This window comes from Aedes albopictus, chromosome 2 (genome assembly GCF_035046485.1).
Source record: "Aedes albopictus strain Foshan chromosome 2, AalbF5, whole genome shotgun sequence".
Classification (NCBI taxonomy): Eukaryota; Metazoa; Arthropoda; class Insecta; order Diptera; family Culicidae; genus Aedes; species Aedes albopictus.
The window spans coordinates 182,898,124-182,924,686 of record NC_085137.1 but is presented as its reverse complement, the minus strand read 5'-3'; the positions used below and the strand labels follow the sequence as shown (position 1 = coordinate 182,924,686).

Genomic DNA, 26,563 nt, shown 5'->3' with positions numbered 1-26,563 from the left:
GGATAGGAGACTTCCAGGTCGGCTCTCAAGGCCTCCCAGAAAGCTCTTCGGTCTGCTGAACACAAAATCCTTGCAAAATCCAAGGGTTTCCAAGTGAACGAACTTTATTTGTCAAATGGCGACTGCACTTCCTTTGATGTGGAACTTTTGGAATATTTATTCGGCACACACTTCCCCAAGTGAATATTACATTTTCGGATGAACCTGATGTCTTTTCTTGTAGTTATGATTCTCTGGCTTCGGCACGGAGCATTGCAAATATTGAGTGTGCAATAAATAGCTTTGCTTCTTCAAATCCTGGGGCAGATGGAATTTATCCTATTTGCTTCAGAATGGATTTGATTATTTCAAACATGTGTTGAAAAAACTACTTGTTTGCCATTTTGCTACAGGGTATATTCCCAAATCTTGGCGGGATATTACTGTAAAGTTTATTCCGAACGTGGGTCGAGCGTCGTATGACGAATCAAAGAGTTTCAGATCTATCAATTTGACCACTTTTCTTCTGAAATGCTTAGAACGCATTGTGGATCATCACATCCGTGATGCTCATCTGGCCAACGTGCCTCTTCATGTGAACCAATTGAGGAATTCCACGGAGTCATGTCAGTCGATCCTGAGCGACCATTTCAAAAATATCTGAAACTTTGCACAGTTTTTCAATTTCATCTAAATCGCCATTTTTCGATATTAAACCTTCATATTCACTCACGACTAACTTTTCAAAAGGGTGTATGCGAAAATAGTTCAAAAATATTCTAAAAGCTGTACAGCAAAAACGGATTGTTCGATTGTTATGAATTTTTCAGCAAAGTTAGATAACTAAATGATGATTCCTTAGAAAATATACACTGTAAAAAATTTATTTTTTTACTTTAAAAAAATATGATCTTTGTCACAAAAACTCAAATATCTCAAAACCCTATCTTTTTACCAACGTCAATTTTTTAGGGGAAATGGCCCATTATATCAGCTATCTACCATAAAATTTTGGTGATGGTAAACTGATAAACAAAAAAGTTATGACATTTCAAACATTTCACAATTTTTACATTTAGTAACAAAAAAAAATTTTTTCTGTGTAAATTATTTCGAGAATTATATTTTGATGTTGATTTTATTGTAAAGGCTACCGCCTGAATTAAACAAATTGTTTTCTTGATATTTTTGTTTGATTATTCATAATTGCTGTAGTATCTATTTGAAACTTAGACGCGATCCAGTGTTGTGATCAAAAACATTGAGAGTGTCATACTTTTTATTGTTCGTGACTGGTGAAAAAATCCCTTGATAGTGTTGAAAAGCTGTTGATTATAAGAAAAATGGAATTAAACTTATTTTTAAGAGAAAAGCTGTATAATAAAAGTTTTATATACGCGTATACGTCTAGTTTATCTAAAAAAAAAAATTACCTCTTAAAGAACAGACTTTATGATCGGAAGAATGTGAGTAACTTCAACAACAACAAATGCATGAGAGGTACATACCATAGACAAACAGACGAAACGCCTAGAACAATTTTCGTGAAAATCCATCGCCCAGTTCACACTATCACCACCTGGTGGAAATGTTTCACGAAACACTGCGTTGTGCAATATCGTCATCAGAAGGCGCTGGTGTGAAACGTCAAACGCACGATGGGCGTTCTTCTGGTTATGAAAGCCACAACCAAGATTCAAAATGATCGTTAAAGGCGTGGTCAATGAAAATTTCGTCAGTGTTACGTTTGTGTGTCTGTATACATACCATGACAATGCTCACGAAAAAGCAAAGAAATACTTCGCTATGGATATTCAATTAATTATTAGTAATTTTTTTCTTCAGTCAAGCAAACAACACCAAACTAGTCAGTTAAAACTAATAAGTGATTTTGTTTATTATAATCTAACGAACAACATGAACAGTCGCTTTCTCAAAGGTCTTCAACTCAACGCTCTCTTGTAGACCGTTTGATGAAAAAAAAATGTTCAAAAGAGTTACGAAATCTCACCGAAAGCACCATAGATAAACTGAAAGAGACTCGTTATGCCCAAATGCCCACATTGAATACAAATTTACTTGCACGTCCTGCCGTCTAGACTTTGACAAACGAGCCATCTGTATATCATCGGTAAAGCAGGGCGCAGGAAGTTCTAAAACGACAACAACTGAGAAATTGCCAGAAGTGCTAAGTGCAGAGAGTCATGCCACCGCACCATCAGCGACATCTGTTTAAACAATTTAATCACGCCCCTTTTCAAAAATGTTTTGGAATATTCTTCAACATCTATACCCATTTCAATATTTTTAACGTTGCAAAACACGCTCTCAACATTCATCTTGAAGAAGAGGGAAAACACTTGTCCTCAAATGTAACAGCAAATTAATGAATAAGGTACACCGGGGCAAGTTGAAACGGGTGGGGCAAGATGAAACAGCGGGTTAACATGATGTTTTCTAATGATAATAAATAGTTTGATCGCCGTAACGCATAGTTTTTGATTCAAACAATCTTTTAACGAAAGATAAATTACAAAATTGTATTGAAATCTGTTTCAAAACTTCGTGTTTCATCTTAATCATCATCATAAAATCGGAACATTACTGTACATATAATATACATAATACATAATAAAAACAGCTTGTTTTACTCACGCACGATCATTAACAATAAAATCAGCATCAAACTGCGATTTCCGGCCGAAATAATTTACACTTAAAAAAAATATTACTAAATGTGATAATTGTGAAATGTTTGAATTGTCATAACTTTTTTGTTTATTAGTTCATCATCACCAAATTTTTATGGTAGATTGTTAATACAATGGACCGTTTTCCCTAAAAAAATACGTTGGTAAAAAGATAGGGTTTTGAGATATTTGAGTTTTTGTGACAAAAATGATATTTTTTAAGATTAAAAAAGATTTTTTTTTTTCACAGTGTATATTTTCTTAGGAATCACCATTTAGTTATCTAACTTTGCTTAACAATAAAATCAGCATCCAACTGCGATTTCTGACCGAAATAATTTACACAGAAAAAAATATTTACCAAATGTGAAAATTGTGAAATGTTTGAAATGTTATAACTTTTTTGTTTATTAGTTTACCATCACCAAATTTTTATGGTAGATTGCTAATATAATGGACCGTCTTCGCTAAAAAAATTACGTTGGTAAAAAGATAGGGTTTTGAGATATTTGAGTTTTTGTGGCAAAAATGATATTTTTTAATGTTAAAAAAGATTTTTTTTCACAGTGTATATTTTCTTAGGAATCACCATTTAGTTATCTAACTTTGCTGAAAAATTCATAGCAATCGAACGAACCATTTTGGCTGTTTTTTTGAATATTTTTTTGAAGATTTTTGAATATTTTTTAACCATTTTCACATACACCCTTTTGAAAAGTTAGTCGTGATTCAAAATTAAAATTTGATATCGAAAAATGGCGATTTAGATGGAACTGAAAAACTGTGCAAAGTTTCAGTTCAATAGAAAATCATGAATTAAAAAATTTGCTTAATGTTGATGCTGTTGCTTGGAATCGCTCAATTTGGAAAATCCACTGTGACTCTTTTACACAAAGTTTTTTACGATGTTGAGAAGGCATTCACTCAAAATCAATTTTGTTTGGGTGTTTTCTTAGATATCGAGGGTGCTTTTGACAACGTGCCTTTCGATGCCATATTAGAAGCCGCACGGAGTCATGGTATATCAATATCTCCAATGATTTCCAATTGGATTTACCAAATGCTCAAAAACCGACATTTCTTCTCGACATTGCGTCTAGCAGGGATTAGGAAATTGAGTGTTTGTGGATGCCCCCAAGGGGGAGTCTTGTCGCCGCTTTTGTGGAATCTCGTAGCAGATACGCTATTGAGGCAACTCAATAATAGCGGTTTTCCTACTTATGGTTTCGCCGACGACTACCTATTACGAAAAGGCGAAACCGTAATGGCGTTCGACCTTTGCGTCTCTTTGATTCTGAAATCTATGTGACTGAACAGGTAAAGTACGTTGGAGTCATTCTTGATTCCAAGCTTTCCTGGACACCACACATAGAGTTCAGAATCAAGAAAGCTTGTATGGCCTTCGAGCAATGTCAGCGAACCTTTGGTACCACTTGGGGTCTAAAACCCAAGTATATCAAATGGATCTACACATCTGTTGTTCGGCCAATATTGGCTTACGGATGTCTTGTGTGGTGGCAAAAGGGCGAAATGAGAACGGTCCAATCAAAGTTAGGATATCTCTAAAGGATGTGCTTAATGGCGATGTCTGGAGCGTTCTCTTCAACTCCCACGGCAGCGCTCGAAGTTCTCTTTGACGTTGCTCCACTACACATTCATCTAAAAAAAAGAAGCACTTTCTTGCACTTACCGCCTATCGGTACTTGGTTTACTAGAGGAAAATCCTGTGAACCGCAGATCAACACACACTTCGTTGTTTCCACTTTTAGTGGATTGGGACAAAGTTGCCCTTGTTCCAAGGGATCTTACAATTGCTTATAATTTTCCATATAGGACATTTTCCACGAAATTCCCTTCCCGGGAAGATGGTTCCCTACTTGAAGGTCCAGCTGGTGTCCACTCTCGTGAGCTAAGGATACATCAGTCTTACTCTCTTGATAGACACTCTACCGTTTTTTCAGGCTGAAGTCGGTGCTCTTATGTGCGGAGTGCAACCAGCATTTCAGCAGCACGTAAATGGGCAATGTCATATAAGTACTTTTGTTCAGATAGCCAGGCTGCTATTAAAAGCACTTACTACGACTAACTTTAGGTCAAAGTTAGTTATAGCTTGTCGAATTCAAATCGAGGAATTGAATTCAGCAAATGCTGTTCATCTTGCATGGGTATTTGGTCATCCTTCCATCGCTGGAAATGAAATGGCTGTTGAGTTAGCTCGCACTGGAACATCACATGGCTTCATTGGCCCTGATCCAGCTATTGAGGTATCGAAGTGTTGAGTTAAGCTTGAGATTGACACCTGCGCTGCCACTCAGCACAAACAATATTGGAATAGTTTGGAGTCAAGTCGTCAAACAAAATTGTATTGTACTGAGCCATCTCCAGGGGTGGCGAAGTATCAACTTTTTTTCCTTCTCCCTCAGGTAAATGATAAGTAGACTCATGTTCATGGCCTATTCCCAAATTGAGGAGAACGTGCCTTTGGAGCCAACTGACTGATACCTGATTATTCAACACCAAAAATGATTTCCTCTACTAGAAGCTCCACCAGAAATTTCTCCAGAAGTTCCACCGAGAGTTCCTATAGGGGCTAAGCCGGGAATCGCTTTAGGAGTTTCACCGGTAAATCCTCTAAAATGTCCTCGGGGAATTCCTGTAAGAGTTTGCCGGAAAAACAATTGAAGGAATTCCAGGTCGTTCTCCTATAAGAAATCTTCATCAAACTGCTGGAAATTAATGTAAAAATTTCCTGAGGAACTCTTGAAGGAACTTCCGGACGATCACTATCAGAGAAACTCCAGAGATCTCCTGAACGAATTTCTGCTAGAGAGATTCCTGGTAGAAACCCTAGAAGAATTTCGCGGTGTAACTCCTATTTAGGATGATTCCTGTGAAAGTTGTTGTGGAATTTCTGGTTGAGGAACTATTACTGGGATTTGTGGTAGAGTTCATTTCCGGTCAAACTCCTAGAGAAATTACCGATGCAACGCCCAAAGAAATCCTCGGTGAAACTTCTACAGGATTTCCCGGTGAAACTCCTTGGAGATTGTCTGTAGGAAATCCGAGAAAATTTCCCGGTGAAACTCCTCGGGATATTCCTGCTGTAAATTCTAGAGGAATTTCCGGTGGAACTCCCTGCAGAGTTTCTTAGTCCTTAATGTCCTTAATGAATTCCCAGAGGATCTCCTGGAGGAATTCACGAAGCGTCTGTGTGGCGGAGCTTCTACCGCTATTCACAAAGAAACTCCTAGAAGACTTTCTGGTGGACTGGTGAACTTTCTGGTGCAATTTTTGGTTAATATTCTAAACGAATTCACGATGGAACTCTTAGAGTGGAACTCCAAGAGAAATATCAAGTTTTTTTTTGTTTGTAGTAACGTGTATTTTAACTTAAATGCTAATTCTACTCTTAAGAAATATCAAGTTGATACCATGAAGGAATTCCCGGTGGAGCTCTTGAAGTAAGTCACGGTGGAACTCCCGAAAAAAATCTTTGTGAAACTCATATAATATTTTCTGGTCGATCTTCTAGAGAAATAATCGGTGAGTTAAAGAAATTCTATTTGGAACTCCTGAAGGAATTCCTGCTAAAGGAACTCCTAAAGGAACTGCTAGAGGAATTTACGGCCAAAATCCTAGATAAATTCTCGGTGGTGCTTGGAAATGAATTTCCAGTGGAATTTCCACAGTAAATCTTGTCGGTATTGCTACCGTAATTTCCAGTGGAACTCCTAGAGAATTCATAGAGAAATTTCTGATGCAATTACTATTGGAATGTCTTGTGGAACTTCTAGATGAATTTCCGTTAGAACTTCAAGATCCCCAGTGAAACTTCCATGGGAATAAACGGTGGATATTCTAGGGGAATTTCGCGGTGAAACTCCTAAATAATTTCCCTGAGGAACGCATTGAAACATAATTGGAGGAATTCTTTCAGAAATTCTCTTCGGACATCCTAGAGCTATTTCGGGAGCAATGTTCTGTAGAACTTCGACAATAATTCCTAGTGGAATTCCTACAAGAATTCCAGCAGGAACTCCTGCCGGGGAACTTCAAAAAATACTTGGTGGAACTCCTACAGAAAACCACTTTGGAACTCCTTAACGAAACCCTGGAGGAACTCCTTGAGATATTCCTGCTGTAACTCCTAGGAAAATCTCCGGTGGAACTTCCTACAGGATTTCTCGGTGCAAGTCTAAGAGGAGCACCCAGCGGATCTTCAGGAGGAATTCACGGTGGGTCTCCTACAACAATACCTGAGTATTAGCGGAAGAGGTCCTTCCAGAGTAACAGGAAGAATTACCGTTGAAATTTTGAGTATTCCTAGTGAAACTTCGACAGTAATTCCCGAAGGAACTCTTTCAGGAATTCCCAGTAGATCTCCTAAAGAAATTTGTGAATTAATGGGACTCCTGCGGGAATTAGCGATGATACACATGTAGAAACTGGAGGTGGAACTCGTATAAAAATTTCTTATGGAATTCCTGTAGAATTTCTCGTTGAATTTTCTGGAGGAATTCTGAGAGATATTCCTGGTGAGACTACTAAAGGAATTCCTTGTCGAACTCCTTGAAAGGTTCCCAATGCAACATCTAGATGAATTCTTGATGAAACTGTTAGTACCCCGATGGTACTCCTAGAGAAATTTCTGCTGGAGCTGCTGCAGGAATTTCCAGTGGAACTCCTAGAGTCACCTAGAGGAATAATCGGTGGAGCTTCTTTAGAGATTATTTTTTAAACTTTTTGAGGAATTCCTCGTGGTAGATGTGGAAGAATTCCTGATGGAACTCTGCCGGAATTTTCAGTGGAACTCCCAGAGGAATTTTATTTCTTCTTCTTTATGGCTCTGCGTTCCCACTGGAACTTGGCCTGCCTTTCTTCAACTTAATGTTCTTTGAGCACTTCCACAGTTATTAATTGAAAGGCTTTCTTTGCCTGCCATTGCATGAATTTGTATATTGTGGGGCAAGGAATTTTATTTATTTTATATTATTTTTTACCAGAGCAGTTGAAATTGTTAGTCATCAACAATAATTGTTGCTTTGTAAATAGGGTATGTGTTCCATCATTAATCTCACGCTCCCATATTCATCTTATTCGAAAACAAGCAATTACGACACCGATTGATTCCGTTCTTTTTGTTTTCATGGGTGCTCACTTCTAACAGAAAATACAAAAATAAGAAACAAAACAAACAGCGCTTCTATCCTTTGTTTTTCGTAGGATGAAAATGGGAGCCACATGCTTAAGAAGGGAACCAATACCCTACTAACAAGATTTTACAATTCTCTACATTGATTGGTGATGTGATTTGATCATATTTGGAAGACCAAAGAAAGTATATGTAGAACTTCTAGAAGAATTCATGGAAAATGTAAACAAACATATTACCGACGGGAAAAAGCAATTGATTTGGTTAATTCAACAGCTTTTGCTGCATTCTGCAGCAGTAAAATCCAACTTTGAAGTGTCACAGTGCTTTGAGTGATGAGACGGATATTAGCGCATATGACGAAGTAAATTTTCACCCTACTTGCTTCGTTGCAAAGTTATAGCTTGCCAAAGTTAGGGTCTCTAAAGCAACTTTCTTCAGTTAAAACAGGTTTCCGGTTGCCACAGTACAGTATCCAAATCCGGATTTCTCCGGGAGGTTTAAAAACTAGACAAGTACCCCTTTCTTATGAGCCAAAGAGATCTAAAATCGGACAAGCTATTGCTTTTTGTGAGCTGTCCAATATTTGGGATAAAAACGACCCCAGAATCTTATTTGTATTTTTTTGTGATCAAGGGAGGTTAAACAATAAATTTTGGATAATTCCTATGAGATCTGTAGTTTATGCGTTCCAATTCCGTTTCGAGACAACGATTCGTAGAATAGAACTTACAAAAAAGTTTAAGGCCCATCAACAATAAGACACAGGCAAACAGACGTAACACCTTGAACGATTTTCATGGAAATCCATCGCCCAGTTCACCCTACCATCACCTGGTGGAGAAGTTGCACGAATCACTGTGTTGTGCAATATCGTCAACAGAAGGCGCTAGTGTGAAACGTCAACCGCATAGAAAAACTATGCGCGCGCCTCTGGTTGTGAAAGCCACAACTATGAAAATTTAAAATGATCGTTAAAAGCGTGGTCGATGGAAATTTTGCGAGTGTTACGTCTGTTTGTCTGTGAATAAGAGTTCAGCTTAACTCACCTCCTTTTTGTGTTCGGTGTCGCCGTTCATGCTCTCCGTGGTGGACGTCTCGTGCACTCCGTTCTGGCCGTTTTCCACCGTCGCCGCACCGTTTTCGGTCGTTCCGTTCTCTGTGGAGGCGGCGGTTCCATTCTCAACGGTTCCATTTTGTTGCTGCTGCTGTTCGGTAATTCACACAATAGCGGAGAGACACATTTGTGATACAGAGATCGGGACAGGGCACGCACACCATGACGAGGCGAGATGCGAAGAAAGGGTGTTGTGGAGAAAGAGAGCACGCGAAAGAGAGAAAGAGAAATGGAAAAGAGAACAAAAAACCAAAATGGTGAGGTGCGGGTGCACTTTCGATATGTACAGTTTTTCTCGATTGTTTGTTTACATATATGTATAATTGCAGGGAGAGGTATGATGAGCTAAAGGAAGGAATGTGAGTTTGTAGCGGAATTTTGTTTTTTTGTGAGGTGAGGAATGGATCAGAGGATAGCAAATCACTACGCTAGTAGTTGGTAGCAATCTAAGGGATGGATCAACAAATCTACGATAACAATAACCAGTTGATTAATGATGCTTGATTTTGATGTTAATTTCTATTAACCAAAACAGTCCGTAACCACTTAACGACTACTGCATAGCACGTGAGGTGTGAAGAGTTAGGAAAGCTCATCGGCTTATCGATGCTCTGAACGGTTTTATTTTACTCACAGAAATAGTCTTGGCATGGAGTTTAGTTCATTGGACGGAATTTATATTTGAGTTACTAACACTTATCGAAGCGATTTAGGACAAAAATTGGGATTTTACACTTCGTTGGGAAAGGTTTTAGGACTGGACGACACTTAAGGACAACACAATACAAGCAATCCCTCTGAGCATTTTCTGTTTTATTATGGTTTTGTTATTGATTTTTAGTCATTAAACCATGATAAAACCTAAAATGTCACTTGGGACAAAAGTTAGGGGAGGTAGATTGACATTTGTTAGATGGTTGCTGTTACGGGATAAGTATTTGCCGGGAAGAGTTAAACGTATCGCTAGCATTCCATTGACAAGGACGCACAAAGAAGAGACACGTAGCACTATTAGGAAGTCGTTCGGAACATCAATCGCGGATCTTCGGCACCAGGGAAGCACGGGGGAGGCGCATCGTTTGCATTGTTTTGGCTCCATGTGTGATTGGGTTGGATTGAACTGCTGCGCACTTTCCTTCGTCTTGCTGATTTATGGAAGTCATGATCCAGCAGAGAGAGTTAGCAGCGGTTGCATACAACGAATGGACTATGTAAAACACACTCGAACGAACAAAACATAAGCAGCCGCCTCTTGTCGGTATGTTTTCTATGTTTGGGTTTCTAACACCAGCCTCTATTATGCAGCCTAATTCTATGGATCTATTACTGTGATCACTACTACAGATGGCAGGATAGTTTCGCGCTGAGTGATTATACGTGATTGCCGCCAGTTCGATGGATTCGATGAGCTTACTTTACTAAATCGCACGCAATGAGAATCTATGATGGCCTCTAAATGATTCATAACCAGGCACATAGTCAAGAGAACATTCTAAAAATAAATAGTTCAATAATTTAATCAAAACAAACTAACTTGAAATGAGTACCTAACTAACAACTCCCTGACCTATGCTTGATGTATTTATCAGAGCTGCGCTTATAAAGTTGTGCTTGCTTTTAAACTTAAATGAGGATTTAGGACTTTAAATGGATGCCGTAGCTGTACACTGAATTATAAAGAACTGCAATAAAAGTACACGTGAGTACTTTTTTTTGAGTACCTGTTGAAGGTTGTCAAGTTTCAGCTAAATTGAGAATTGTGAACACTATTTATCTTTTTGCTTTTGTTTTATATGCAGATGTTCATGGGTTCAAGCCTTGTTGCGAGCCCATTCTATTTTTTTATCTGTTCTACACACATACTTATCATATGTATATTCGAAAACATTATAGCTAGCACCAAAAACGATTGACAGAACCGTTTCCCTTCATACACTGTCTTGTCACTGTATCGCAGTAGCCACATTGGTCACGTCATACAAAGAAAAGCTGAATTATCAAACCTGTGTCGATGAAGCCGTCACATAAAGTGTATGTGGCGAGCAAATGCATCAATTCCTCTTCCTCCTCTTCCCATATTAACCGGTATTATGACGTATCAAGCGTCAATACTACTTAAAGGTAAAAGATTGCCAGCACTTACAGACTGAGGATTCTTTTTGACGACTAACACATACACGCGGGGTTATTAAGGCTGAACAATTCGTGACGTACAATGACCCAGGATCCAGATGTTCTCCTTTGGGTTATTTTCCGCAAATCTTACCGTTATTTCTCATGGGATATTTTCTAGAGTCTTAACACGAGATGTTCATGGTATTTCTACTGAAGTTTCTCCCGGGATTTGATCAGAAGTTTGCCACGAGTTTTCTGCGGGAGTTCCTTTTGAAATTTCCTTCAAGAGCTTTGCCTGGTATTGCTACCAGAGTACCCCATGGGATTCCTCCCGGAGTACCTTTAGCAATTATCATAAGCTTGCATCTGAAGTTTATCCAGGAATATAATTAAAAGGATGTTGTGGAATTTCTCCTAAGTTCGACCTGATATATGCTTCGAAGTTTCTCCCGGAACTTGACTTGTATTACCTCTCGATGTAGTTCCCACGATGCTTCACAGTGTTTTTCAGAACTTATCCTGGACTTTCTCTCACGATTTATGCCGAGGTTTCTTTTAGGATTTCTGCAGGAGCTATTGTGAATGTTTCTGATGAAATGCTCTCCGAGATTTTTCTAAGCATTTACTCACAGTTGATTCAGAGATTTCATGATGTGATCCTCTTGAGATTTCTCTTACAGATTTTCCCGATATTACTCGCAGAGTTCTTCCCAGAGCCCCTGCCAAAAATTGTCTCGGTATTCCTTTAGGTGTTTTTCTTATGATTTCTACAATAGTTACTCCAGGAGTCCTTGCCACAACTTATCAGAAGTTCTTGTCGTAATACCTCCTGGAGTAGCTAACAAAATTCCTTGTACGCAACTCCCGGCGAAATATCGCAAGGAATCCTGGTGGCTTACGAAGAACTTTCATGGGCAACTTCAGAAACCTATGAAATAAATTTCCCGGAGAAGCCACGAGAGAAATCTCGCGTGGAACTCCAGGAGAAATCTCAGAAAACTCTTTAGGAGAAATCCCTGGAAGAACTTCTGTAGAAGTCTCGCGAAAATTCCGGGAGAAACTTTTTGGAAAGCATTATCGGAAGACCACTAAAAGAAATCCCTAAAGGAACTTTGGAAGAATTTTGATGGGATCTCCGAAAGAATCACGCGAGCAATACCGGGAAAACTGGTTGACGAAATCCAGGAGGGTACTCTTGTGGAAATTCTCGGAGGAACTCTTTTGGAAATACCAGGAACAACTCTCAGAAATCCTAGATAGATAACAAGGAAAACTCGAAAAGCACTGTGGGAGTAAATCCGAGTAAACCTTGTATGAAACACCTGAAGAAACCCAGAAAGAAAGAAACATCGGCAATCCTCCACGAAACATCCTTGGATGCATTCAAGGAGGAAATCCGGGAGAACGCGCGAGAAGAATACTGTAAATAAACTATAATCAATTTAGCAGAGGAGTTGCGATAGAAAACCGAGGACAAATTTAAGAAGAAATTGGGATTTTAGCAGAATTCCAACATTACAACGCCAAATCAACATGGGCGAAAACAACTATTAGATTCCCGTTCGGGTCGGGAAATCGGCTTCCCTGGGCATAGTGTATCATTATAGGGTATTGGTTCCCTTATTAAGCATGTGGCTCCCATTTTCATCCTACGAAAAACAAAGGAATGAAGCACTGTTTGTTTTGTTTCTTATTTTTGTATTTTTTGTTAGAAGTGAGCACGCATGAAAACAAAAAGAACGGAATCAATCGGTGCCGTAATCGCTTGTTTTCGAATAGGATGAATATGGGAGCGTGAGATTACTGATGGAACACAAACCCTACTTGCCTCACAATATACAAATTCATGCAATGGCAGGCAGAGAAAGCCCTTCAAATAATAACTGTGGAAGTGCTCAAAGAACACTAAGTTGAAGAGAGGCAGGCCAAGTTCCAGTGGGAACGTAGATCCACAAAGAAGAAGAAGAAACATTAACCAATGGGTTTCGTGGCCATGCGACTAATAATGTCGGTCGTTCAGACGCACTCTTAGTGACACGGGGTCACGGTTCGATTCCCGCCCCTGCGCAAATGAAATTTTCATTAGTCAGCGGTAGTCTTGTTTACTGTGGTGAATTTTAGGAGAATTGCAGTGAGATACCGCGTCAAATCATAAAAGATTAGATTAATGATCCTCACCGAAATTAAGTCCTGAACTATGCCTGAATTTAGGGCACTAATTGTACAAATAAAAGGCGAAGCGCAAACTTACTTTAAATTTGGAATAAGACAGGGCGGCATATTGCAAGACGGTCTTGTGTGCCATCAGTTCACCATCTACACACAAAAAAGCATATATCAACGCTACAGCCGACCGTCTCAATGTTCCTATCAAACACATTTGCGACGAACGCACTGATACATACATAGTGATGATACTCATTCTTTATCGATCTCAACATAAGTTATCGTCACTCCTGTGCAGATATTATGACACTCACTGCCAGATGCCGAATGAGGCGCTACAAACACACGTAGCACGCCGTGTGATTATGAATGTGAGGCGTAAAATAAAGAAAAATCATGCAGTTCGAGCTTCGTGTTTCAGCGTGTGCTTCGAGAAGAAGACGACTGTTGCATAAAATGCAAATTGATTTACAAGAGTATCAGTCGTTCCTGTTCATTAGGCATTGCCTATCCTGAAATGCCACAACTCTGATTGTAAGAATGCTGAAGAACGTCGCTATGAAAGAGCTTTTGCTGATCAGGTTAATATCTCGTAACTTCCCTTTTCAGCCGTTCATACAACAGTCAGTAAATCTGAACTCTGACAAGTCTGGAAACGAATCGTGTAAGATGATTATACCAGGTTCTAATCGATTTCTGTCACAAATCTTGTTAGTATGAAATGCCAATAGCTTCAGGAAGATAAGATGATTAGGAGAGTAGAAGGCTCAGCGAGTCAGCCGTAAAAAAAAACAACCAGCTAAGTCAGTCAGTGAACAATCAGTGATACGTCACATAACAGAATATAAGGCGGGCGTATGTGGTAATATTTGACGAGATCCTAAAGGATATTTTACAAAACTTTCAAGACTTGCAAAATCACTGCCCGAGCAAAGTCCAACAACAAAACTACAGCAAATCGCAAACATGATTTGTATTCAGCAACAAATTGATATCACATTTTGATATCATTTTATCTTTACCTAATTTGATTTCAAATTTTGCTTTCGGTTTGCTATCATTTTGAAATAATGTAAATATTTAGTGTTACATTAGTTTTTAAATCTTTTAGTAAACTATGTGAAGTAATTCTGGTGATATATCATTAGTGCAATTGTATTATTGCATTTAGGATTTGATATCAATCGAAAAACTCTACATTTAACGATTTTTCATTTTTCTTGCGCTGATAACAAAAATAGTTATCAATTTGATATCATCGATAGCAGGAATGGTTTTCAATTTGCTGTCACAGGAACATTTTTCTGCTCACATTTTTGATGTTTTAACCGTTAAAACGACCAAAACGACAACAACCTGAGTTATCAAAATTTGCAATATCACAACATCAAAATTAGTTTTCAATTTGCTATCAGACTTTGCTCGGGTGGTGGATCCCAGATCAGATACGTAACACATGCATGCGAAGTGTTTTGATAGATTGTGATATTCTTGGAAGACTTTTGCCGTAACCCGTTAATCCCAGTATACTTGGGGGATTCAATCCAAGTTTCTTTGAACGTTTAAGAAAATTCAATACAATATCAATTGCAGATTAAGTACAATATAGCTTTATAGATTTCTACTAACACCCTAGTCATATTCGTTTTGAACTTCGCCAACAATTTTAGCAAATTGCTTGCAAGACTCATGAAGAATTGATGGTGCTTTCTTTGGACAGATTTATCTGATGGATTCCTTGCGATCAAATATCGGACATAGACCAGGATAATAGATTCTCCCTGGATCCTTCCCGGACTCATTTCTGAATTCCGTGTAATTCATGGGCGCGTTTCTTTCGTGATCTTTGGTAAGCTTCTGAAGTGTATAGGCCTTTTGAAACTCTTAAGGAGAAATATCAGAGAGTACAAATATGTTTGCCACAATGGCCGACTTGAACCCCTACTCACGTTTTCAAGAGCACCAATTTTAAAAATTCGTAAACAAATGCGCTCGTTTTGGAAAAGCTACCTCTTTTTGCAAGTGAGCAAAGCCAGGATAAACAAGTTCGGCTTGGTTCGATGCTTCGTTCGTCAGATTTGTGCCTTGAAAGTTTGTATGTAACATTGCAATGGGATTTCTTGATGTTTCACCTTAATTGATTCTTCAGGTGATAGTAGTAAGCGTACTTCGGATGGATGCTCTAGTAAATATATTTGCATAGTATACTGCTTGCAAAATTCTTGTGAAATTCTTCCTGGGAAACTCAGATTGACGTTTTCATGATTAATTCATATGTAGCACAGGTTCAGATAAATTCTACAGAAATCTTTGACAATATTCTGAATTTATTCTAATGGAATTTTTGATTATTCGTACCTATCGTAAATTTAAAGTAATACAAATACTACATGTCATGCAGAGCGCTCACAAAAACTTTAGGGAGCAAAAAGCTTCCTGAAAAGCGAAGGTTCATAGGAAGACTCAAGAATGCCAAAAACTGGAATAAATAGGTTCTATGTAGACATTGTCAGAGAAATGTCACTAGCTCCGCAACACAACGAATGTAAAACAGTTTGTAACAAATTGTTCGATTAATCCTTGTAGGACTGATGGATCGTTACACCAGGCCAGCGAGATGTCGATTTCCTAGGTGTCACTATGCCGAAAGCATATCTAATGGTTAAACTTAAAAGATGTTCCTTCTAGAGTAAAGAGCTTTTTGTTTCTAACAGTCACTTCATATCCGGTCACTAGAAACTGATTGAGAAAATGGGGAGATGAGCCGATAAAGTTAAATTATATTTGCTTGATGCTGCAGCAAAAAGATAAATTGGAACTAAGTTTCATCTACTATAACGAATATGAGCGTTGCGTACTGCATGGAATCTTAGATTATCCAATTCAAAAACTACTGGTCGAGTACTGAGCATCAAAGCATGGAAAACAATTGTTGGCGTAGCTAAAAAAAAGGTTTCGAACATATCCATTGATTTCGCCTCATATTTTTCACTTAGTTTTAGTGGAAGAACTATTACTTGGTGTGAGTTGGTGAGCTCGTTCCATACTATTCTGCTTGACGGCGGCAATATTTATCACTCTGCTTGTGCTTTATCGATGTTACACAGAGATGAACGAATATTACCATGGCTAGAATTGAATCATCTGTCCTAATTCTTTTTAGACACGAAGAGCTATGCGATCTTGCCATCGTCTGTCGCATATTGCTGTTTTAATTGATGGTATAAAATCGTTGGGTTATTTCCAAATTGTTCTTTTTTCTGATTATGTTTCCTAAAATTTCAATTATCGATTAACATGTGTTAGTTAGTTTAATACGTGGGTATCACTCATGATTCACAACGGATGATCAAACACTTATGGTTAACCAACTATCAACTATAATTCAGTGTACAGCACTCTTATCTATCTAGATTACACTATAATCTACCTGAAAACTCACAATGGAAAATGTCAATATTTGTTTAAACAAACCAAACAATTGTACAAAAGCATTCGCTGGAGTCTTGATTGGATTTTGCAGAGTTTTGTGCACAGTAGGAAATATCCGTCCCAAAAAAAAAGCTATGTAACTCTTATACACAATAGGGAAAACAGTATGTAAAAAATTCCAGGACCCCAATCAAAACCCATTGAACGTAATGTACAGCCAAAAGTAGGAAGCGAAAACGAATAGATGAAACGAAACAAAAATCAAAACGATGTGTTCCTGAGCCTGGTTTTTTGGTGGTTTGGTGGTTGTTGGTGGTCATATTTAGAAGGCGCAATAGTAGTAGAGCAGAGCAGAGATGTTTATGGGGGGAGGAGAGCGAGCGAGCGAGCGGCAAATATACAAAACGAGACAAACAAATGGCACTATTTTAGATTCGAAAAATGATTGTTAAAACAACTAGTTTTATCTTTTGGTTTTAAAACGACAAACAAAACTCACAACTCTGTGAAACAGTCAGTTTTCTATGGTGGTGAGAAATAGAGAGAGTGGCACTAAAAGAGACGAGCTGAAGAATACCGTAAGGGTATCCGAATCTTGAGTTTGTTTTTGGTGGGTTGATTGACTTGGATGTTTTTTTGGTTTTGATTTTTTTTAAGAAATGGTATTCACCTTTTTGACCACGATCTCCGTCGCTTCGGTTGGCTGTGGCGCCGGCGCCTCAGATTTTTCCTTCTCTTCGACAGCCTGTTCTTCTTTCTTGCTAGATTCTGGAGCTGGTTCGGTCGCCGCCGCCGTCGTCGCCGCTGGTTCTTCTGCCGCCACGGGTTCTTTCTCAACCTTTGACTCCGCCGTCGCCGCCGCTGCCGCCGCCGGCACCTCGACTGGCTTTTCTTCCGCTACTACCTGAGGGACCTGAGCTTCTGCGGGTTTTTGTGGTTCGGAGGATTCTACGGGGGCAGATTCTGGAGGCGTGGGAAGGGCTTCAGTAGGTTCAGAAACGGGAGCAGCGGGAAGAGACTGTTCTTCGGTGGCTTCGATCGAGGTCAGTGTGGCCGAGGGAGATTCCGGCGGGGGAGGTAAGCTCATGGCGTCACTCTGGGATAGTGTGGGCGGTGATGGAAGCGACTCGAGCGAGTTCTGTGGAAGTGGTGAGGAAATGTCGACGGAGAGATTCTGTTCGTCGGTTGCACCGGTCGTCGGGGCGGCAGCTGCAATTGTGGGCAAAGGCGAGGGAAGCGAATCGGGCACGGGCTCATCGTCAGTCGCCGGTGGCGGTGGTGGGGGTGGCAAATCGTCGATTGTGTTACTGATTTCGTCAGCTTCCGAGACCGGTTCCGGTGCGGGAATGAGTTCTTCTGACTTGGGTTCTTCCGCTGCTGGTGCGGCTTCGACTGGCTTGGCTTCTTCTACGGGGGCGGTCACTTTTTCAACGGGCTTCTCTTCGACTGGGGCCGGTTCGACGGGTTTCTCTTCTACAGGAGCCGGAGCTTGCTCAACTGGTTTCTGTTCCACTGCAGCCACTGGTGCTTCTTCTACTGGAGTTGGTTCAGCTTTGGCTGGCTGTTCTTCCACTTTCTTTTCTTCGACGGGAGCGGGTTTCTCTTCTACCGGGGCGGGAGTTACTTCAACTGGGGCTGGCGTTGGCTCGACTGGCTTCTCTTCAACGGGGGCTGGAGTAGCTTCAGCTGGTTTTTCCTCCACTGGAGCGGGAACTGCCTCTACGGGAGCAGGCGTTTCTTCGGCCTTGACTGGTTCGGCAACGACCTCAGGAGCTGCTTCCTTGGGTGCTTCGGTTTCCACCGGGGCCTGATCAACAGGCTTCATTTCTTCGGCGACAACCGGAGCTGTGACTTGTTCCTCTACTTTATCGACGGCTTTCTCCAGAATTTCTTCCACGACCTCAGAAACAGTTTCCTTCAGCTCGACAACGGCTTCAACGGCGGGAGCATCGGCCTGCACTGCTTCGACAACCTTTTCGACGATCTTTTCTTCGACAACCGGTGCTGGAGTCTCTTCCTTCTTGGCTTCTTCGACTGGTGCTGGAGTGACGGCTTCTACCGGAGCTGGAGGAGCAGATTCAACTGGCTTTACCTCAACCTTCTTTTCAACGACTGGTTCTTCGACTGGAGCCTGCTCTTCTGCTTTTTTGCTCTCTTCTACCACTACAACCTGCTCTTCTTGTTTCTGTTCCTGCTTTTCAACCGGCAAGGAAGACGACGACGGTTCCGGGATAGAGTTCAGGGAATCGGGTTCGGGCTCGGATGTACCCTGGGACATGGAAGCTTCTGCAAATACCATCACCTGGGAGGGAGGAGGAATGGAGGGCAGAGGAGGTGGAGGCGTGCTATCACCATTGCTATCAGCGGCGACAACCGGTTCAGCAGGGACGGGTTCGACCGCGACGGTTTCGGTCGCAGCCGGCGCCGCCTCCGCTGCCGGTTTGTCGCTTACTACTTCGGTTACTGGTTTCTCTGTTTGCTCAACAACAATAGGTTCGGATTTGGTTTCAGTCTCAACGGCGGCGGCTACTACTTCCGCCGGCGGCGTCTGTTCGACTTGTTTTGCTTTGTTTACCTCAACAACGGCCACGGGTTCGACCACCTTTTCGGCCTCCTTCGCCGGTTCCGCCTGCTGCTCTGGGACTGCGACTGGGGCGGCAGCTGGCTTTTCCTCTTCGACCTTCTTCTCCTCTTCCACGGGCTTTTCAGCGGCGGGTTCGACAGCGGGGGCAGTTTCGGTGGCCGGAGTGGTTTCAGCGGTGGCAGGGGCAGTCTCTTGGGCGGGCGAGGCGACGGCGGCTTCTACGACTGGTTCCTCAACGGCTTTTACGGCTTCGGTCGCGGGGGCAACCTCGGCGGCCTCGGGTTTGGTCTCGGTGACATCGCTTGTCGCTGGAGCAGCGGCCGCAGCAGCAGTAGCGGCATCTTCAGTTGGCTGTAATTGTAGCAAGCAGACGGGAATCATCTATTAGAAAATGGTTCATGCACAAGATCGGATGGATGGTAGGATGGATGGAAAACTGGTTCGGTTGGATCACCCACGGAAGAGGAGAGACATCGATGGGGAAAAATTCTCTGAAACCCACGCTCGGTCCAGTTATTATTGGATTGGAAATATCGCTCGTAAAAGGTGTAGGGAGATAAATCGCATATTTTCTTCGTCAAGCGCAGGAAGTTGCCAATAAATTTGGGCAAGCATTAAGCAATGTACGGCAGCGCAGCAGTTGGAATGAATTATAGCAAAGCCAATCAAGGGGGACCACCTACGAGTAGTTCATCTCGGGTTGTGACACCGTGGTCGCGGCACAAAGCAATGAAAAGCATTAGAAGCAGAGATTTGGAATGGTTTTTGTTAGTCAATGATGTAGGTTTGCATGCTTATGTACAATTTTATACAAGGATGTATACAGGAATCTGGTTGGGTAGGATTGTTTTAACTTTCGTTCAAGGTACAAATCTTTAACTGTTTCGACAAAACTTTTCTTTTTTTTTTTTTCAAAGACCAAAGTGATCGTTCATTTGTACTCGTACTAGGTATTTTGCTTTTTTTTTATTTAAGACTACACAATTTAGATATCAGGACTCGATTCTGTAAAACTCATAACATTGGATTGAGCGATTGGAACAAACTTTTATAAATATTCTTTTCCATTATAAACTTCATTGTATCACTAATCATTAAAGTTCAAATAATTTCAAATAATTATGCAAGAACGTTTGTTTTTATCTAGAGTCTCTCAGTTGATCAAACTTCAATAACTAATAGATATTTGAGAACTTGTTTTGTTGAATGCAAAACCCATTAGCACTTTTCAATCTGTTTCTTTTTTTCCTATTCAGCATAGTTGAACAGTTCTGCTTTTATTTTCACTTAACACTATTGTTCGCATTTATAAACTGATCCGTTCACGTAAGCAGATCTGTTCAGCACAATGAAGTGCTTTAGAGTCCTCTCAGCTAGTAAAAAAAACACATCTTCCAGTTTGTACAAGTCTTTTCTCGCCAGCAACGGCCAAAGCAGTAATCCTTTTCAGCATCAAACGAAATAATCACCTTAACGGCTCCCATCACGAAATATGCAGTCAGACAGCAAACAACAACACTGATCACTATTACCACAAGAATCTTGACGGATTTGCGGGTTTTCTTTGTTGACCAAAGAAAATCCTAAATGCACTCTGTTCAACTTTTTCTGGTTTTGTATGGGAAGTAGGGATAAATCACAAAGTTCCGACCAGGATTGGGGCGGTAGCTATCAGTCCTTTTCCTCTTTTATCACAGATTTTCACGAAAACGAAAGGCACACGGTTTCAATTGTTGCACACTGCACACTGAGATGTACACTGTAGCGCTTCAGGACATGGGACGGGAGTATCCTTATTTGGGGATCTCTTGGATTAGCAGGTCCTTGTGGGATTTCTTTATTTTCAAATTCCTCAAATCACTGAGCAAGATGTTCTCTTCTCCTAGACTCGGTAAAGGCTTAGTAGAAACTGAACTAGTGCAGCCGGCGTACAATTTAATTTATATGGCAGCGCGTGTAGGGGTTCGGGCGGCGGTTGCGTCGTCGTCGTCGCCGGCGTGTCACCAGCCAGCCTCCCAAACCGTCCGTCCGTCGTGCCCTGACGACGCGCAGCGCAGCGCATCTACGTACAGTCAGGTTTTTTTTTACGCGGTTTTTTTTTACGCGGTTTTCATTTACGAGGTTTTTTTTACGCGGATTTTTGAATTAACGCGGTTTTTTTTTACGCGGATTTTTGAATTAACGCGGTTTATTTTTACGCGGATTTTTGAATTAACGCGGTTTATTTTTACGCGGATTTTTGAATTAACGCGGTTTTCATTTACGTGGATTTTTAATTTTAAGCCGGAATTTTTCCAAGCATTATTATAGAGTTTTTCTACATATTTCTGTAGTTTTGGTGTTTAACAGCATTAAAAAGGTAGAATATGATGCAGAGTAATTTTCTGGACATCCAAGGACATTCAAACTGTTCTTGAGATTAGATCTTAAAATCTACGTCTGTAACGGTAACTTCTTGCATTATACAAAGCAACGACGTGTTATCTATTATGTCCAGTAAGTCTTTAAAAGTTCAATAGATAGTTTCAGATCAGTCGGGATATCCTAGGTCATCCAAACTATTCTGGAGTTTAGATCTTAAAGTCTACGGGTGCAGCGGTAGCTTCTTGCATCATACAAATCAACGATTTGTAATCTATTATGCTCAGTAAGTTTTTAAAAGTTCAATAGACAGTTTCAAATCAGTCAGGATATCCTAGGTCATCCAAACTGTTCTGGAGTTTAGATCCTAAAGTCTACGGGTGTACCGGTAACTTCATTCATAATACAAAGCTACGACTTGTAACCTTTCATGACTTACTGAACATCTCAAAGTTTAATAGACAGCATCAGATCTGTTGAGATGTCTAAGGACATCAAACCGTTCTTGAGATTACATGATCTTTTTTCATTGTACAAATCTACGATTTGTAATCTATTATGTCCAGAGATTATTATTATATCTATTATTGTATCTATCTATCTATCAGATAATTATGTCTATTATGTCCATTTCTGGCTGTTCAATTGGCTGATTTGAAATATTTTAAAACTATTTTGGAATAATTATTGATTTAAACCCTGTCTAGTTATGTATAGTTACTATTTTTAGCTTGAGAAACTACTGTCATAGCCATAGACTTTAAAAACTGAGCTCCAGAACACTTAGGATTACCTGGAATATCCCAAAATTTTCTAAGAATGCTTTGTGACCTTTAACTATCAACCCACGAGCAATCTCGCTGTTGTATTTTGTACAACACGTTGAAATAATCTCGCTTTTCGTGTTCAGCATTAGCGTGGTGCTGACGGTGGTGGGCAACCGCGCGAGTTACTGAAGGTTAAATGAACATGATTTACTGCCTGTAGTTTGACACTTATGCGTCAACTGTGAGATGGAGTCTTTACAACGAACCGGTTTAACCCAGTGTTGCAAAACTTCATCTCATTCATTTGAACATTAACCTACAATTCTTTTTAAACATTTTTCTACTACATATTCATGTTCAAAACCATTTCATTCAATCAGAGCACCTATCAAATGAGAAGCGAATCCTTATCAATTGAATACATTATGTCATTCGAATGAGTAGCTGGGCACGATACACGAGAAAACCATGCAAAATTCCGCCAGACTGAAAAAATATCGAATGTCGGGTCAAAGTTGGGTCAATTTTTATCGAATGTTGAGCCACTGTTGGACCAACATCGACCAAGTATTGGGTCCATGTTGGGTTTGGTGGCCAAAATAAAAATAGGTGAATGATAGGTTGATGTCGGGTTTGACGTCATCAATGATGGTAAAAGCTTTAAACCTTTAAACAATAGCTTGGCAGTTTGTGTAACTTGTAGAAATTTTGAGTGACAGGCAAAAATCTTAAAATGTTGTCTTAAAATAATTCGTTGAGTTCATTTTTTAATATAAAATCAATAAGGAAATTATTGAGTTAAAAGTGGTTTTCATTTACGCGGATTTTTGAATTAACGCGGTTTTCATTTACGCGGATTTTTGAATTAACGCGGTTTTTTTTACGCGGATTTTTGAATTAACGCGGTTTATTTTTACGCGGATTTTTGAATTAACGCGGTTTATTTTTACGCGGTTTTTTTTTACGCGGTATGTATCCCCCGCGTAAAAAAAAACCTGACTGTATGTTCGTTTCGTCGTCGTACGTAGGTACGTCGAGATTCGGAAGGAACAACAACAAATACCTACGCCTGCCGAGGCAGAAAATCTCAGCCGCCGGGCAAGTTGCGCCTTCCGCGCATATCGATAGATAATACAGTGACGGTCAACACTTTTGCAACGAAAAGGCATTCTTCAATACAACATTTCCAACTGGATATGGTCTGTTTCAAGTTTTCTGACGATATAGTAGTTTGTTCAGAACAAATGCTGGAATTCAATGAACTACGAAAATCTACGGCAAATGTCTTCAAAAACTTTACGCTGAAAATCTCCGTAGAATTCCAAATAGTATTTCTGCATGCAGTTTCGCATTGGATCTAAGAAGGTATCTATCATTGCTCGCGCAAGCAATTTACCATTTGTTTATGATTATAAAAGGAGTGTTCTTTAGATCACCTTATAAGTTGGTCCAAAAACCTAAAAGGATTCTATCAAAATTCTTGTGAATAATAAGTTTTAAAAAGTTATCTTCAAAGATCTTTGGTATGGAATTTGCCATAAATCTTTTTCAAAATCCAGATATGGTCTTGAGAAAATATTTACCAAAACTTTAGTAAATAGCAAGGCTGAAAATGCCATTTTGGCATCTCTAAATTCAACCACCTGCAGCTCATTTTAGAAGCTAAAGCTGAGAATATGGTACAGTCAGGTTTTTTTTTACGCGGGGGATACATACCGCGTAAAAAAAAACCGCGTAAAAATAAACCGCGTTAATTCAAAAATCCGCGTAAAAATAAACCGCGTTAATTCAAAAATCCGCGTAAAAATAAACCGCGTTAATTCAAAAAACCGCGTAAAAATAAACCGCGTTCATTCAAAAATCCGCGTAAATGAAAACCATGTTTTATAAATTTAACTCAATAATTTCCTTCTTAATTGAAAAAATGAACTCAACGAATTATTTTAAGACAACATTTTAAGATTTTTGCCTGTCACTCAAAATGTCTACAAGTTACACAAACTGCCAAGCTATTGTTTAAAGGTTTAAAGCTTTTACCATCATTGATGACGTCAAACCCGACATCAACCTATCATTCACCTATTTTTATTTTGGCCACCAAACCCAACATGGACCCAATACTTGGTCGATGTTGGTCCAACAGTGGCTCAACATTCGATAAAAATTGACCCAACTTTGACCCGACATTCGATATTTTTTCAGTCTGGCGGAATTTTGCAGGGTTTTCTCGTGTTTCGTGCCCAGCTACTCATTCGAGTGACAATGTGTTCAATTGACAAGGATTCGCTTCTCATTTGATAGGTGTCCTGATTGAATGAAATCGTTTTGAACAAGAATGGAAGGAACAATGTTTGAAAAGATTTGTTGGTTAATGTTCAAATGACTGAGATGAAGTTTTGCAACACTGGTTGTTAAGACTCCATCTCACAGTTGTCGCATAAGTGTCGAAGTACAGGCAGTAAATCATGTTCACTTAACCTTCCGTAACTCGCGCGGTTGCCCACCACCGTCAACACCACGCTAATTACTGAACACGAAAAGCGAGATTATTTCAACATGTTGTACAAAATACAACAGCGCGATTGCTCGAGGGTTGATAGTTAAAGGTCACAAAGCATTCTTAGAAAAAAAATGGGATATTCCAGGTAATCCTAAGTGTTCTGGAACTCAGTTTTCTAAGTCTATGGCTATGACAGTAGTTTCTCAAGCTAAAAATAGTAACTATACATAATTAGACAGGGTTTAAATCAATAATTGTTCCAAAATAGTTTTAAAATATTTCAAATCAGCCAATTGAACAGCCAGAAATAGACATAATAGACATAATTATCTGATAGATAGATACAATATTAAATATATTAATAATCTCTGGACATAATAGATTACAAATCGTAGATTTGTACAATGAAAAAAGTTCATGTAATTTCAAGAACGGTTTGGGTGTCCTTAGACATCTCAACAGATCTGATGCTGTCTATTAAACTTTGAGATGTTCAGTAAGTCATGAAAGAATACAAGTCGTAGCTTTGTATTATGAATGAAGTTACCGGTACACCCGTAGACTTTAGGATCTAAACTCCAGAATAGTTTGGATGACCAAGGATATCCCGACTGATCTGAAACTGTCTATTGAACTTTCAAAAGACTTACTGGGCTTAATAGATTACAAATCGTTGCTTTGTATAATGCAGGAAGTTACCGCTGCACCCGTAGAATATGGGATCAAAACTCCAGAACAGTTTGGATGACCTAGGATATCCCGACTGATCTGAAACTGTCTAGTAAACTTTTAAAAGACTAACTGGGCATAATAGATTACAAATCGTTGATTTGAATGATGCAAGAAGCTACCGCTGCACCCGTAGACTTTAGGATCTAAACTCCAGAATAGTTTGGATGACCTAGGATATCCCGACTGATCTGAAACTGCCTATTGAACTTTTAAAAGACTTACTGGGCATAATAGATTACAAATCGTTGTTTTGTATAATGCAAGAAGTTACCGTTAGGGGCTGTCCATAAACCACGTGGTCATTTTTTTGGGACTTCTCAACCCCCCCCCCCCCCCCCCGCGTGGTCATTTGTCCATACAAAATTTTTTATTCGTCCATACAAAATGCTCATAGGCCGAACCCCCCCCCCCCTCATGACCACGTGGTTTATGGACAGCCCCTTACAGACGTAGACTTTAGAATCTAAACTCAGAACAGTTTGGATGTCCTTGGATATCCAGAAAATTACTCTGCATAATATTCTACCTTTTTAATGCTGTTAAGCACCAAAACTACAGAAATATGTAGAAAAAGCTCTATAATAATGCTTGGAAAAATTCCGGCTTAAAATTAAAAATCCACCTAAATGAAAACCGCGTTAATTCAAAAAACCGCGTAAAAATAAACCGCGTTAATTCAAAAATCCGCGTAAAAATAAACCGCGTTAATTCAAAAATCCGCGTAAAAAAACCGCGTTAATTCAAAAATCCGCGTAAAAAAAACCTCGTAAATGAAAACCGCGTAAAAAAAAACCGCGTAAAAAAAAACCTGACTGTATATGAATAATAGGGTGCCAATGGAACGTATGGGAAAAATTTGACCATCGAATTTCAAAAACGGGTAGTGCTCAAAAGTTTCGTCTCCTCAAAAAAAGTCCCCATGCAAAATTTCAGCTCAATCGGACTTCGCTAGGGGCCCATATAGCCGA

General features: G+C 39.8%; 1 protein-coding gene across 11 annotated transcripts in view; it reads right to left on the bottom strand.

The window, feature by feature from the left end:
* The window catches only part of LOC109419572 (cell surface glycoprotein 1), a 254,760-nt gene that overhangs the window by 2,168 nt on the left and 226,029 nt on the right, over window positions 1-26,563 (bottom strand). For 8 of the 11 annotated variants that reach the window (XM_062850821.1, XM_062850823.1, XM_062850822.1 and 5 more), the window contains 2 exons: window positions 17,322-19,586; window positions 8,871-9,029 (listed from right to left, as the gene is read on the bottom strand). In XM_062850821.1, the coding sequence (XP_062706805.1) occupies window positions 8,871-9,029; window positions 17,322-19,586 (2,424 nt within the window). Of the gene's footprint in view, window positions 1-8,870; window positions 9,030-17,321; window positions 19,587-20,704; window positions 21,167-26,563 lie in introns of those variants that run through there. The other 3 variants (XM_062850826.1, XM_029858877.2, XM_062850824.1) reach the window with 3 other exon arrangements.